The sequence below is a fragment of the Chrysochloris asiatica genome, unplaced genomic scaffold (genome assembly GCF_000296735.1).
Source record: "Chrysochloris asiatica unplaced genomic scaffold, ChrAsi1.0 scaffold00591, whole genome shotgun sequence".
Lineage (NCBI taxonomy): Eukaryota > Metazoa > Chordata > Mammalia > Afrosoricida > Chrysochloridae > Chrysochloris > Chrysochloris asiatica.
In genome coordinates this window covers 86,139-102,558 of record NW_006409109.1, presented here as the reverse complement: position 1 = coordinate 102,558, position 16,420 = coordinate 86,139, and the positions used below count along the sequence as shown (strand labels likewise).

The 16,420-nt window shown below is 41.3% G+C and overlaps 1 protein-coding gene across 1 annotated transcript; it reads left to right on the top strand.

Moving 5' to 3' along the window:
• The first annotated feature begins 710 nt into the window (after positions 1-710).
• On the top strand, positions 711-11,159 carry LOC102842736 (nuclear RNA export factor 1-like). Its single transcript, XM_006877757.1, has 13 exons — positions 711-815; positions 1,244-1,324; positions 1,590-1,686; positions 1,805-1,893; positions 2,291-2,376; positions 5,010-5,117; positions 5,210-5,268; positions 5,379-5,494; positions 5,582-5,624; positions 6,185-6,257; positions 6,755-6,937; positions 10,917-10,977; positions 11,124-11,159. The coding sequence occupies exons 1-13, from the start codon at positions 711-713 to the stop codon at positions 11,157-11,159; spliced, it is 1,137 nt and encodes a 378-aa protein (XP_006877819.1).
• The last annotated feature ends 5,261 nt before the right edge of the window (positions 11,160-16,420 follow it).

Genomic DNA, 16,420 nt, shown 5'->3' with positions numbered 1-16,420 from the left:
GAAAGACTGCAAATGCGACACAGCAACTCCAGCGGCATGACTCATTTGGGCTCAAATTGAGTGGGTGTGTTGGAGGAAAGGGGGAATGTGAGGTCCAGTCCCTGGAGTCTTTGTCAAAGAAGCAGGCACAGTCTGCATGAGGTAGGTTCTCATGGAATCTAAAAAAAGGAAGTTAATATCATATATCTAAATTTGATTATTTGGAGGACAACTTTAGGAATGGTAAGAAAAATAAGAAATGTCAATGGTTCTTTAGCAGTCTTTGTAAAAGTGCAATAGAAAGTCAGAACAGAACAGTTGCTTGGGTCTGTTCTCTAGTCTTAATTCCATGTTATAATTATTCTCTCCTATACTTTCTGGAGTCCTGCTGTGGCACTGTTGGATAAGCACTAAATCAGAAGGTTGGTTTTAACTGCAAGGTCGGTGGTTCAAACTCACCAGCCACCTATGGGTCAGAACTGACTCAACGGCATTTAACAACAGCAACATACTTTCTTTTACTCTTAGGTACCTTATGGGAGAAAGTCTGACAAGATTTGGTTACTGAATTCCAACCAGAGCCACTGCAGTGTTCCTTTCACCCCATTTGATGTAAGAGAGGACAGATAAATCAGATGGCTGGGCACAGAGGAGGGAGGTGGTCTGGATCAGTAGTGATCTTTAGTCTTTGATATTATTGCTGTTGCCTCTGCTCCTTGTAGTTTCACTGCATGCAAAAGCATGACCAGTTCTTTATTCAGGATTCTACCCCTGTATCTCTGTTGAAGGCTATCCACAGGTTCTGGGATGAAGAGAATCAAAAGGTGTGTGTTGAGGTAATTAACTATACCTAGTCCTGGTGTGAAGCCCTAATAGTGTAGTGTGTTACTCATTGGGCTGCTAACCACAAGTTCAGCAGTTCAAATCAACCAGCAGCTCTGTGAGAGAAAGATGAGTTTTTCTGCACCCAGAAAGATTTACAGTCTCAGAAAGCTTATACAGTGCACTATGAGTAGGAATTGACTCAGACACACAGTAAAAATAGTCCTGGTGTAGCACTGTATGATAAGCCTGAGCTGCTAACCACAGTGCCAGAGGTTCAAACTGCTCCTCAGAAGCCTTATACAGGGTCATATGAGTTGGAACTGACTAGACGGCACTTAAAAACAACAAGAAGTACAGGGACAGAAAGACAGTTCAAGGACTTGATCATCTTCTATGGAATTAGAATTCCTGATACTTACCCTGCATCTTTTTCTTGCAGAAATCAATCGTTATCAACCCTTCTGTTGTATACCACTTTCTGCAGAATATATTGAAGCCAGAACAAATAGAACAGCTAAAGGTAATGTAGACTCATGGCATGTTATGCACCTACACACAGACCCATTTTTCTTCCACCCTGATTTCCCCATGTGTGGCTATGTGGGTTACTGTACTAGACTGCAAGGTTGGTTTGAACCACAAGGTCAGCGGTTCAAGCTCACCAGCTGCCCCTTGGAAACCCTATACAGGGTCGCTATGAGTCAGACCTGACTCAATGGCACTTAACAACAATGAATACCTCTACAAACAATTCAGAATTGCTATTTCCATCTCTGTCTTTGCAGCTGGCCATGAATAAATGGTTTGTCTCCCAGCAAGTTGTTGACTTCCAGAACTTCCACTTTGATCCAGAGATGGCTGACAGAAGTTATTCTAGGGCAGGTAAGGGCAGAGGTGTATTCGTGGAAGGGAAGGATGATAATTTGGAGAGGCATTGGCACTGATGCTGTTATAGTTGTCCATCTCAGCTTTCTGATTCCCTTCTCTTGGCTTTCTGAAGACTTAGTAGGCTACAATATTGACATGAGCTTGAATGGAGAAAACTCTATGGCTGCCATGCTGAAGATCATCAAAGAGAATGTCCTTGAGGTGAGACCTTAGGCCCAGTGCCTTAGGTATAGAAGTGAAAAGGCTATGATGGAGGACTGATTTGTCTCTAAGGCCCTACTTAGTAATCATCTCTCTAATTCTTCTTCTCCAAAGTCATTGCCCTTGAACTTGTGCAGCTACAAACATTATCAACTGGATGACCTACCTGATACTATACAGAAGGCCTCCAAAGTCAAGAACTTGAACCTTTCCAAACATTATGTGAGAAGTGGAAGCCAGATCTAATTTGGGTGGAGGGTGGGTGATGGTGCTCATCCTAGTGATGGCATGAGGCAGGAAAGAGCCTATGAGTGAGTGTGAAGACTGGTTGTGCAAAGGCTCAGATGTTTCTGGGTCCCTGGGACTCTTTTTCCTTGTCCCCTCCCAATTTTCTTAGCTAAAGTCAGCTTGGGAGTTTAAAGAGCTGTCACAAGAAGGAAACTCATTGTGTGACACACTCTCAGACCAGTCCACCAATATAAGGTCAGTGGGGATCCTCTGGGTGGGACAAATGGCTAAGCCCTCAACTACTAGCCCAAAGGTTGGCAGTTCAAATGCACCCAGAAGCACCTCAAAATCTGGCCTAGCTATCTGCTTCTGAAAGGTCACAGGTTTGTACACCTTGTAGGGCATAGCTATACACTGAAAATATGGGATCACCATGAGTCCAAATTGACTCAGTAGAAACTAATAACAACTATAAGGTCAGAGTTAACTATCCTGGAGACCTTCAACCCCTAGCAGCAAATCAACCCCTGCCAGTGCCTGTTTACAGGAGACTGTAGCCCCAGTCTTCTGTCAGGAACTCTCATCTTTGCTGAGGTCTTTCTGACTTCTTCTGACCTGCTAACTGTTACCTTCTGTTTTCTACTTCTCTGCACCCAGCCTTTTCTTGACTGGCCTTCCTTGAATGTGCTCTAGGAAACAGGGTTCCCTCTACCTCTTTAGGACCAGCAGTGTACATACTGTACCTTGCTCCCTCACTGGGTCCTCCTTGAGTCAGGTCCTGGTGCCCTGGACTGTGAAGGCCCTTTCTGACCAGGGATCCCTGCTGAGGCAGGCCTTCCTGCTTCTGAGCTGAAATGGGGCTTCTCTCTCTGTCCTATGATGGGACCTCTATCTCTTGCTCCCAAAGCATTCATCAACCTGTGCCAGGCTGACATGGGGGATTTTCTACTCCATGCTGAGGGTTGGTTGTATCATGACATCTCTTCCTGTGGCTCAGTGCCAGAAGTTGGGCCATACTTGAAGGATATCTTGGTTCCCTGAGTCAGTAAGTTAGGAGCGGTTTACCTGCAGTGAACAGAGGGCATCCTGAGGTGGGTGCCAAGTGTGAAAAACTGGGTACAGAAGCAGATGAGGATATAACATAGTCTTCACAGGGGCACTGACCCCCACCCTGGTCCTTCAGAAGGTCACTGGGTAAACCAAGATTCCTCAGACAAATCACTACCTAAGACAGGCACAGTTGTTCAGGAGCCATTAGGGGAGAATGTGGTGCTCGTAAGAGCGGTCATATACTCTGAAATCCATAATGTGCTAGTACTTGAACCTCATGCCCCACTCAGCAGATTACATAGGTAGATCAGTGGACCCCAGGCCAACAAGAATCTGCTCTCCATTCCTACCTCAGCCCTAGGACTAGCCATGAAGGACAGCATGGTAGTAGAGGAACCATTCCACCTTTCTTCCCTCCTTACTTCCTAATCCCAACGGCCCACAGAAACTATCTTCCTTTTGCCTTTCCTTGACTTTCTCCTTCTTTTTTTGTCTCCATTCCCCTATGTCTCTGCATCTCTCTTCTCCTCTATCTTCACTCCCTTTGTGTCCTCATCCCTTCCCTGCCTCCTGAGCTGGCCTCATCCTTCTATCTGCCCCAACATCCTAGGTCATCCCTAAGGGGCATTCAGGTCTTCTTATCCACAATCAGGCCTGGAAGAGCACTAGTCACCCAGTAAGGTAGCAGAGACCTGGGCTCTACCTCATTCCTTCATCCCTCTGGAGCCTTCTCTGAAGACTTGGAGGGAGGAAAGAGAGGCAGAGAGGAAAAGGAATCTCTGGAAACTGGCCTCTACATGCTGTTTCTGTGTCACAAGAGAAAGGGGTAAGGCTCTCCCATGTGGGAGCTTCCAGGGAGGAAGAAAAGGAGGAGAAGCATGTGGTGAGAGCAATTGACAGGTTGTACCTTTAAGACAGTTTATATGGGGGTGCCTAGTGCTCCACAGGAAATGTGGAGCCAAGACCCCTGAACTCAGATGGAGTAAGAAAGCTTTAGGGGCTCCTGAATGGGCAGAATACAGTGGGATGTATTAGTGGCAACAGTGTGTTTGTTCAAAGCAGACAGCCCAAAACTACATTGTCAATTACTTCTTCCTATTTTGGGTTTTGCACAGTGACATCCTGGAGAGTTTCTCCAAGTTGTTATGCCTGGTAAGTGCTTACCTTCATTATTGTCTCTCCTAACCAACATTGATGGTCTGCACATCTTCCCTCAAGTCCATATATTTTTGCACCATCCCCTTACCTGTTTTAGAAAACACAGACTTCAGACAAGCCATAGCTAGTGTCTCTTTAAAATAAAGAGATCCATAAAACACAGACAACCATACACATTGCATATCATAGTAGATGCTTCCAGGCCCAATGGAGAAAACATCAACTTTATCAACTTTTCAAGGCCAGTGCACACCTGACCTTCACTTTCTGCTGTACCCCTTTATCTGTACCCCTGAGTAGTGTCACTGGTCCACATTGCTGACTTCTTTCATTCCCCAGGATGACAAGGATTCACTCCCACCAACTACTCCTCAAATTGAAGCCTCTGAGATAAGGAAACCCTGCAAGGTAAGTTCGAGGTACCAAGCAATGGAAAGTGTATATTGCAAAGAAGGTTTTGTCAGCTGCATGTCCAAAATGGTCTTTTGATTCCAGGAAAGTTACATAAGTTCTGATGCCTTGAAGGATAGAATCTTACAATTCTTGCAGGAGTGAGTACTTCTGGAGCCCCAAGGCAGGGAGGACTGGGAAGGAATGGCCACCCAGGCACAAGTTTGCTCATGGGAGCTTTCAAGTTCACTGGGAGGTCCTAAGTGCAGAGAGCCTTTGCTTCCCCACAGGTTTTATTGGATCTATGACTATGGTGACAGGCAAGGTCTCCTGGATACTTACCATGATGAGGCCTGCTTTTCACTGACCATTCCCTTCAACCCTGAGGACCCAGCACCGTGAGTATCACAGACCCAATGTCAGCACTGGACCCTGTGACTCACAGGAAGACAGTAGCTAATCCCAACTTCCTGTTCATCTTTGCTTCTAGAAACAGGTTAGGGGAGTACTCCAAGAGTAGCAGGAATATGAAGAAACACACAGACCCCAGTACGTGTATGAAGAGGAGGAAGATTGAGTGGGATAGGAGTTGTGAAGGGGTTGATGATAGGGATCAAGTGAGTGAGGGAAGCCCTTAATCTTCTCTTCTCCCCACACAGTCCTGCGGATTCAGTTGCTGAAACACAAAAAACATGACATTGTTGACTTCCTCAGTATGTTGCCCAAAACCCAGCATGACCTCAGATCCTTTGTGATGGACATCTTTGTCCAGACGGTGAGCACCTGTTTCCTTCCTGAGGCACCCACAGAGCAAAAGTGGGTAGGAAGTTTGCAGGGATCCTAAGCTGTTTTACTCTTTCAGGAAAAGATGCTCTGCTTTTCTGTCAATGGACTGTTCAAAAAGGGTGAGTGTGTATAGAATTTCTTCCTTGTGGTCCCTACTTTTTCCTCTCACAACTCTCCAATTTCTCTTATTTCTCTTCCTATTCCCTCAGTGTTCTCCAGCTCCCACCCTGCCATCAAATTATCTTGGACTAACTTATGTCCATACCTGTCTGTTTCAGCATAGCCCAAGTGTTAGGAACATAGGCTGTAGAGTTTGATGCCTCTCACCTCTCTATCCCTCAATCTACCACCCTGGGACACTTACTTAAATTCTCAGTCTCTTCTTTTACAAAATTAGGCTAGAAATGACCATCTCTTGGACTGCTGTGAAAAAATAGTCAAATAAAGTTGTGAAGAAATTGTCACAGGGCATGGCACAGAGGAGGGACCTATCACTGAGAGATGATTATTCTTATATTTGCCCTCCTCATGACTGACACTCCTCCTGACTCCCAGTGGTCAGTTTTCCCTGTCTGGCCCTCTTCAGAGTACCATAGGACAACAAAACTTTGACTGGGGGACCTTGCTTATGAACATATAAAGAAATTCTGAGTGATATTGTTGTTTCTTGTCCTTGAAGAGGAAGGAATGTGTCAGACTTGCATTTGTGCCTTCAACCGGATCATCATAGCTACTCCTGCCAGGAACTCTAGGTAAGTGCTATTATAAGATGCCATGTGAGAATACTCTTACCAACCTCGGTGGGAAGATGACAGTATAGTTCTCAGGGCTTCTCTAATATTGAAGAATGTCAAAAAGTAGTTTCCAAAAGCACTTCAGTCTACTAGTTAAGAGCATGGGTAGTGGTATAGAAATAGAAGGTTATCCCACTGACTCCAGTACTCACCAACTGTGTGACCTTGGTCAAGTTACACAATCTTTCTCTTACCCAGCGTCATCCTCTGAATATTAAAGTTAGATTATCCACCTCCTTGGGTTGTTGTAAAGGGTTAAAGAGGTGTGAAACTGTTTCTGGATTGGAGGTAAACCTAAAAATCTAGTGAAGCTGGCATATATCTCTTCAAAGGTAGTTTCTGTGGGAGGAGAGTAGTGGATGGAAGGAAGGTGTTGCTGAGTAGGAGCAGGATCATTGTTGGGAATGTGAGGTTGTCTATATGTCCAACTGAGTTAGTATCCATTCTTCCTCCAGCCTATTCATCATTAATGAACAACTGTCTGTGAGGGAAGTCAGCCCCAAAGCGACCCAGAGTGCTTTTTCTACCCCAGTGCCCACATTCGCCTCTAGCTCTGTGCCTATCCTCTCCCAGAAACAGCAGGAAATGATACAAGCATTTTCCATCCAGTCTGGGATGAACCTCCAATGGTCTTTAATGTAAGTGTTGAGAGTGTATATGGAGGAGGGCAAACTGGGCAGAGCTGGGATATGAATATGGGAACTTGCAGCTAACTGAAAATAAATACTTGAATTTTTTGTTTCTGAAAAAATGGCCCATGGAAAATTTATCCTATTATTTTATTGATACATGTAAACATTTTTACAAATAAGGTAATGATCAGATAACATGAGCTTGTACATGGGAAATCTAAGGAATATTCTAAAAGTTACAAGAACTAATAACAATTTCAGCAAGATTACATGATGTAAGACCAGTATGCAAAAATAATTTATGCTTCTATACATGTTCAGTGAATAACCACACAGTGAAATTAAGAAAACTATTTCCTAAACAACTGCATTAAAAATAATAATATACTTAAGAACAAATTATAGAAAAGGACTGTGAAATGTATACTCTGGTACCTGAATAAAAGTTAAAGAATATCTTAATAAATAGAAATACTGCATGCTTATGGATTGAAAGATGAAACATTGTTGAGATGGAAATATTCCCCAAATTGATCTATAGCTGTAACTCAATCCCCATCAAAACCCCAGCTTCTTTGTAGAAATTGACTGCTGGACCTAAAATTTACATGGAAATGCAATAGTGCCAGAATAGCAAAACAATCTTGAAAATTAATAACAAATATGGAGAATTTATAATCCTCAATTTTAAAACTTAATACAAAGTACAGTAATAAGGTCCAAGGGAAAATGTTTGAGTAAGCAGATACATTAAGCCAACATATATAGATTATAATTCTGGAACCCTGAGCATCAGAGGATATGACAGAGAGGTACACTGAGTACCCAGTGGAAAAGGACTCTGAACAGGAAGAGTGAGAGAGAAGAAAAATGGGAGGACTATTGACTGGCAAGGCAAGACGCAACCATCTTGAGCTTTTGCAAGAAGCTGTTGATATAGTTGTCTGCAGGCAAAGGATGTGGCTGCAAATTGGACATGGCTGGAGGTTGGCGTCAAGGGGGTATAGTCCTTGCCCTCACTAACCCAGTGGTCAGTGGCACAACCTCTTCTCTGCCTAGAGTCAGGTTCCTAGCATAGCATCCCTGTTTCTGGAGGAGGTGCATGAACCCTCCATTAATTACACAACAGTGAACAGAGAACTAACTGCGTTCACATTTCTGGTCTTTGCCTTATCCACCAAGAGACAGGTGATCAGTGCCTGAGAATACAGCAATAAATATTACTTATATTTATATTTAATTGATATATTGTAATCAACTAAATATAAACATGATACCACATATTATATAAAGTAATCAATTAAATATAAATATTATACCACAATGTCTCAGAAAAGACTATTTCAGTTTACACAATGAAACAAAATAAAGTGCCTCAAACAAGTGACCAAAACACAGAGTCTGAAAATATAACAGAAATGGTATTGTAACTATCTGATAAGGAATTTAAAGAATGCTAATTAGGAAACTTCAAGGGATTGTGAGAAAGATGGAGAAAACTAAAAATGAAATAAAGGAAAACAGGCAAAACTATGAAAAAACTCAGGAAACAAACTGATAAAATAATTTAAAAATGAGAACCATACAAAAACAGCAATTAGAAAGCCAAATTAATACTAAGACTTCAGAAATAGACATGTTGAAAGGGCAAATAATTAGAACTGAATCAATGAAAAGTGGAATTACTGAGTTTAAAGAAAAATCTCTCAATATTCATTTGCTAGAGTACGAATCGGGCTGCGAACCTTAAGGTCAGCAGTTCGAAACTACCAGCCGCTCCGCGGGAGAAAGATGAGGCTTTCTACTCCCGTAAAGATTTACACCCTTGGAAACCCTGTACAGGGTCGCTATGGGTCGGAACCGACTCGACGGCACTTAACAACAACAACAAGAGTAACAATCAGAGAAAAGAACAAAATATTTTGAAGAAAGCCTAAGATATATGTGGGACACTGTGTGGCACTGTGGGTTAATGCACTGAACTGCAAGGTTGGTTTAAACTCCAAAGTCTGCGGCTCACCAGCCACTCCTGGGAAATTCTTTATAGGGTTTCTGTGAGTCTGACTCACTTAATAACAACAACAATCAAGAGGAATAACTTAATATATGATAGGAATTCCAGAACACAAAGAGACTTAAAAAAAAAAAAAAAAAAGAGAGAGAGAGAGAGAGAGAATATCATTCAAGAGTTGTTGGAAGAAAACTTCCCTAACATAATGAAAGACAATAAGATAGCCATTCAAGAAATGGAATGAACTCCAAACAGGATGTTGTGGTTGTTAAGTGCTGTCAAATCGGCTCTGACTTATGTTGTTATTGTTAAGTGCCGTCGAGTCAGTTCCAACTCATAGCAACCATGTATAGGGTTTCCTTGGAGGGGCTGGTGAGCTTGAACTGCAGACCTTGTGATTCAAACCAACCTTGTGGCCCAGTGTTTATCCTACAATACCACACCAGGACTCCAGGTCCAACTTACAGACTCTGACTTAATAGAGACCCTATGCAGTGTTTCTCAGGAGTGGCTGGTGGGTTTGAACTGGCAAACTTCTGGTTATCAGTCCACTGCTTTTCCTATAGTCCCACACCAGGACTCCAAACAAGATAGATCCCAAAAGAAAAACATCAAGATATACGATAATCAAACTTTTCAAAACCAAAGATGAGGAAGGATTCCTATGAGCAGCTCAGGAAAAACGAAAAGTTACCTATAGAGGAGAATAAGACTAAGCTCTGATTTCTCAGCAGACACTAGGCAGGCAAGAAGACAATGGAATGACATATACAGAACTCTGAAAGAAAAAAAAATGCCAATCAAGAATCATATATCCAACAAAACTGTCCATCAAATATGATGGCAAAATTAGGCCATTTTCTGACAAACAGAAATAAAAAGAATTTGTGAAAACCAGACCAACTTTACAAAAATTACTATAGGGAATTCTTTGGAATGAGAACCAACAACATCAGGTAACAACCTGAGACTAACATACATGACAATATCACCAAGACTCAACCCAGATATAGAAGTATGCAAAGTAAAACAGACTTATACGCAAAAAAGTAGAGATACAATTGCAACAACAATGACAAAAAGACCCATAAAATAAAAATAGGCAATAATATAGTTACTGAACATCCAAAAGAAGAGGAAATTAAACAGATTTCATGAAAAAATAAATAAACCCAATTGTAACCATAAAAAGGGGACCAAGACTTGCTCCTAGCTTTATCTTAGCCCTTACTTTTAACACTAACCCTAATCCTAACCATTGTTGTTGTAGTTGTTGAGTGCCATCAAGTTGGTCCCAATTCATAGCGACCTTGTATAGTGTCTTCAAGGAGTGGCTTGTGGGTTTGAATTGAATGAACAGTCCAGTGCTGATCCTACAGCGTCACACCATTACTCCATCCTAATCATAATCCTAACAATAAACAGAGTCCTAGATCTAGTTTAGATCTAGCAATAATCCCTATTCTAACCTCACTCTTTATTCCTACCCACCCCCCCAAAAATATAATAAAAATAGTAAGTAAAATGAGATGGAAGGAAGAAAACTATAGTAATCAGGACTGTGTGGTACTGATATATGGAGAAACAGAGATCATTGGATTATACTTGAGAATGGACAAATAAATTATTACATTTATAGTCAATTGAATTTTTACCAGGGTGCCAGAAAAAAATTAAACAAGGGTACTGGGACACTTGTACATCCACTCACAAAATAAATGATTTGGACTCTACTCTCTCTTCATGTACAAAAATTGACTCAAAATAGATTAAAGACCATTTTTCACAAGGTCTTCATCATTACATAAGATTTTCATTCTGATACAGCCATTTACTTTCACTTGCAAACAAAATACACTCTCAATCTAAGCATAAAAAAGCAATAATAATAATAATAAAAAAGCAATGCTTTTGTTGTGGCATTGGGTAGGTGGAAATATGTTAATGGAGACCACCTGTTTTTCTCCCATCCAGGTGCCTTGAGGACAATGAATGGAACTACAACGTAGCTGAAAAGATCTTTACTATGCTCAAGGTGAGGTCTGGGAACTGAGTGAGTAAAAAGTGTATGTTTCTGGCCCTTTAGGAAGATGAAAAATGTGGAAGCCAGGTGACCTTGTGATGAAATTCTGAGTCCCTGGCTTTTCTGAAGTTCTGACTCTTCCCATTCTGTTCCTGCAGGCTGAGGGAAAAATACCAGAAAAGGCCTTCAAATAAAGCCATAGAAACCTGTTAACCAAGAAGCCAAAGGTCATTTGTAGGCTGAATCATCTAAAGGACCAGTTGTTCTGTGTATTTTCCTCACTCACAATTTTATAGTAAAGAATGATGTTGCATGCTCTATGGTATGTGTCTTGAGTTGCTCTTCTCCTGCTCCAGCCATGAGCCACTATAACCAGGACTGAAAGGACTAACCTCTTTGTTTAGTTGAACAGTTCCTAGTAGACTCATCATGCTTGCCTCCTAAGGTAGGTTGTCATTGAGAGAACACACATTGATTCCAAGAATTGGCTTTTGGAGACAGTGTGACTCCATCAGTTGTTGTACCTGGAGTGGGTATGTTACCTGGAACAACAGGGACACTGCAATGGACATACAATGGCTGGTGAGGACAGTGGAAGTAACAAAAATAAGGACTCACATGTTTTACTTCTTGTTCTTACTCATTTGAATTTTTTTCAAAGATTATAACATAAATACTCCCATTTTCAAATATGTGAATGGGAAATGGCCTTTCCACACGTCTCACCATACTTCTAACTGTATTCTCCTCAACCATATTCTCCCTCCCCCTTTTCTGAGAGTGTGCTCTCCCAGGTGTCTTACTTTAGCAACTACAGAGTGAGAGAATCAACCTGTTGGCCCATGCATTCCTCAGAGATCTGACACCAAGCTTTCTTTAGGGGTTTCAGCTATTTATTTTAATTCCCAAACTAATAGTAACAGTTTTGTGTGAACTTTCTCAATGACTGGCAGTTTGATGCTCAGAATTGCAGGAAAATGTTGAATAGGACACTTGCACAACTTATTTTCAATATTTCTATAATGTTTGATGTTCAACCATTTCAAGATTAAGAACCAATGGTACTTTTGACCTAGCTTCGATGGCTTGATGATCAAAATGCAACTAGAGGAAGACAAAAGAAAAAAAATTTGGGGTAAAGAAAACAAGTGTAAATTGCTACAATTTGATGAACTTGACCTATACTTTTTGATGTAGTAGCTGAAAATACCAACTGAGAGGGAAGGCGTCTTCACATCAAGGATCAAACCTATCCCTTCAATACACAGGGTGGATAAGGATGTGCAACTTAGACATTGTCTACCTAAAATGGTAGTGTAGTGGTTACGAATCAGGCCGATAATCTCATGGTCAGAAGTTCAAAACTACCAGCTGTTCCGCAGGAGAAAGATGAGGCTTTCTGCTCACATAAAGATTTACAGCCTCAGAAACCCTATGCAAGGTCGCTATGAGTTGGAATCAACCCCACGGCACATAACAACAACAACCTAAAATGCGGGGGGGACTATAAAAGCACTAAGTGACTTGCTTACAAGGTTTCAAGAGGGAATTTAGTTTTAGAGTGCATGGGATTCTACGCTGAATAGTTCTCAACTTGTCTAGATGGATCTGGTGCAAGGAGATGGGGATAAGATTTTTATGATTCAATAGTGAGTAATTGGTAGCATGATGAATTGCAATTGTCACAACTGTAAAGGTAGAAGTTTTATAACATAAAGGGGGGAGTAGTTAGTCTTACATCCCAAGAATAGAGGACCCTAGTACCATCAAGGGAGAAGAGCTTGAATGGAATGTGGGACCCTATCTAGAGAAGCAGCTACACCACAGATGAAGGCAGAGATGATAATATGGAGAGATAGAGCAGCTGAGGACTCTAGAAAGAGAAAGGAAAGAGAAAGGTTGTGTGCTGGCAGCCAGGAGGGTGACTTGCAGAATGTGCCTTTTGGTTGTTTAAATAATTATACATTCCTGAGTGTTTTTGTGTACATAAAATAAACAAACAAACAGAGGGAATACGAGCAATACTGCTGAATGATGATGCACTGAGGGGATTGTAATCATTACAATGAAATGAAATATAATAGGATGAGTGCAAAACCCATGTAAACTATCAATTCACAATAGAATAAATAAATAAATAAAAAACAATCTTATGGAAGGAAGAAGTCTAAGGTGCATTGAAGGCATTGGAAAAGAACAAGGCTCCAGGAATTGATGGAATAAAAATTGAAATCTTTCACCACGCTGATGCAGCACTGGAAAAACTCACTTATCTATGCCAAGAAATTTCAAGACCGTTACATGGTCAACATATTGGAAGAAATCCATATTTGTGTCTATTCCAATGGGATGTGATGCAATGGAATATGGAAATCATTGGACGATATTATTAACATCACATGCAAGTTAATTTTTCTTAATACAGAAATAAAGATTCTTTGAGAATATTATGAGCAATTGTATGTCAAAAATTAGATATTTTGTTGTATCTATTAGTCATTTTATCTTTCAAAACATCTATTCAAATCTTTTATTTATTTATATTGACTTGTTTATCTTTCAATTAGTGAGGTATAGAGTTCTTTATCTACTCTGGATTCAAATGATTTATGTCCCGGTGTGGTGCTGTAGGATGAGCACTGAAATGCTATCCAGAATGTGGGCAGTTCAAACCCAGCAGGCAATCCTTGGAAATCCTATACAAGGTCGCTATGAGTTGGATCTGACTTGAAAGAATTTAACAACAACATATGGGTTGCAAATATTTCTCACAGTGTATGTCTTGCCAATTTATTTTCTTACTGATATCTTTTGATTTATAGAAGTTTTAATTCTGATTAAATTCAATAAATCATTTTTATTTTGCCAATTCCTTCAATGCACCTTGGACTTCTTCCTTCAGTATTTTTGCCTCTTGATCATATGCAACCTCTTGAAAGGTTGAGCATCAATCATTTTTTTTTGGTACAGTAACTGTGTATTCCTTCCTTCTTTTTATTTTTTTAATGTTTTATTGTGAATTATGTGATAGTTTACATGGGAGAACATTAGTTTTACATTAATCCTATTGTATATCATTTCATTGCTATGGTTACAATCCCCTCCATGCATCATCAACCAACCAAAGGACATACACTATAAGCCTGCCCCACAGGTCATCAGCACACAACCCCTCTCCCTCTCTGTGTCTAATGTCCCCAACTGCTCCATCCCTCCTCGTCATCATCTCTGCCTCCATCTCAGGCATCACTGCTTCTCTGGGTAGGGTCCCGCTCTCCGCTCTTCTCCTTTGATGGTCCCAGGGACCTCTGCTCCTAGGCTGAAAAGTTAATCACTCCCTTCCTTGATACACAACGTCTACCTTTACACTTCCAACCCTCACAAGCAGTCCTGATAACAATTATTCACTATTGTATCACAAGAGATCCATCCACATTTCATTTCATCAGCCCCGCCTACACAGATTGGATACTACTCAGTGGAGATTCTACCTTCCTTCATGCCCTTTGAATCTAGGTTCCCTCTTGAAAGTTTGTAAGCCAGTCACTTCTTGCCTTTGTAGCCCCTCCACCCCCATTTTGGGTAGACAATGTTCAAGTTGCCCATCCCTGTCTACTCTGTGTATGGAGGGGGTGGGAATGAACCTTGCTGTAAGGATTTGTTCCCTTTTTTGATCTACTGCATCCATAGGTGTAGGTCAAGTTCATCAAATTGTATCAGATTACTCTTTTTTTCCTCTTCTTTCTTCTTCTGGTTGAGCTCTGATCATCCAGTCATTGAAGCCAGGTCAAGTGGGTATTATCTGCAAGTGTGGGTGTTCTTGTGCATATGCCCTCTCTTCTTATCAGCTGGATGCTTCACTCTCCACTCTAGTTCTCTGTGGCTATGTCACTGACTCTGGGCCAAAAAGTGCCAGGTCTTGCCACACTGCTAGCCAACCAGGTCTCCACCCAGGCTCACAGAAGTCTACTGAACATTGTAGGGCTAACCTTGCAACTTCATTGCTGTTTTTCTCTCACTTCACCTCATCGGTGATGAGTGTAGTCACCAATCAGAGCATGTATTCCCACTGAGTCTTAGTCTTGGAAGGGGTTTACACTGAGGGGACCCGACCACTTGCCTTGATGTCTCCTGTGCGAGCAACTTGCTTGTTCTTGTAGTAACAGTTGGTCTGCCTATGTTGTTTTATATTTTTCCTGTAGGTCTTTCTTTCAAGAAGTATCTTCTGTTCTTCTACCCACTCCAGGCTGGTATGCTAGTCCTTTCAAGCGGGAATTTCCCATTTCTGAAGATCTGGTTGTGGTTCAACTTCCACCTATAGTCTTATGTAATGCAGAGGCTCCACAGGAAGCCTCCTTCACTGGGCACGTTGTAGCCCCATTTTAGGTATTCCAATCAGTTATAGGCAGAAGACGGACTTAACAAGCTTTCTATGGTGATGTTCCTGGCTATTCCATTCTCTCCCCCTCCAGTGTCTATTTTATAATATAATGCAAAGAAAACCAAGATTCAAAAGACAGCCAAGCATCTTAAAATTATTCCCTCCTTCCCCCATTCCAATCATGTCTCAATCTCTGTATCTCAGAGCCCTGTTATTACAAGGTTGTGCATACATCATTATTTATCTCTGTCCCACTTAGCCCATGCAAACCTGCCTACTTGTTCTCTTATCTGCTTTGTTCTTCCATTCACCTCTCCCTTCTTGTTTGTATATTGCCCCCCTCCCCAGCACCCAAACTATACTGTGTCTATTCCCTCCTGCTCTGTGCTCCACCTTCCCCTCCCTCCATTCACCCCACCCCCCCATCTCAGCAACCAGCAAAGAATCCACCCTCCCTTTAGTATGGGTTCATTTTCTTAGTCTTTTACAGTAGTGGTCCTATGCAGTATTTCTCCTTTTGTGACTGACTAATTTCACTCAACATAATGTCCTCAAGGTTTATCCATGTTAAGTTGTGGCATGCAGCTTCCTTGTTATTCTTCAAGGTAGCATAGTATTCCATTGTGTGTATGTACCATAGTTTGTTTATCCTTTCTTCAGATGATGGGCACTTTGGCTGTCTCCATCTTTTTGCTATTGTAAATAGTGCTGCTATGAACATTGGTGTGCATATATCTTCTCGTATTGTGGCTCATATTTCTTGTGGGTAAATACCAAGTAGAGGAATTGCTGGATCATAAGATACTTCTATTCCCAACCCTCTGAGGAAGTGCCATATTGCTTTCCAGAGAGGTTGGACCATTTTGCAGTCCCACCAGCATTTATTGTCCTCTACTTTTTTTTATCTTTGCTGTTATTGTTGGTGCGAGATGAAATCTTATTGTTGTTTTGATTTGTATCTCTGGTAGCGTAGTGTTTACGAATCGGGCTGCGAACCTTAAGGTCAGCGGTTTGAAACTACCAGCCGCTCTGCGGGAGAAAGATGAGGCTTTCTACTCTCGTAAAGATTTACAC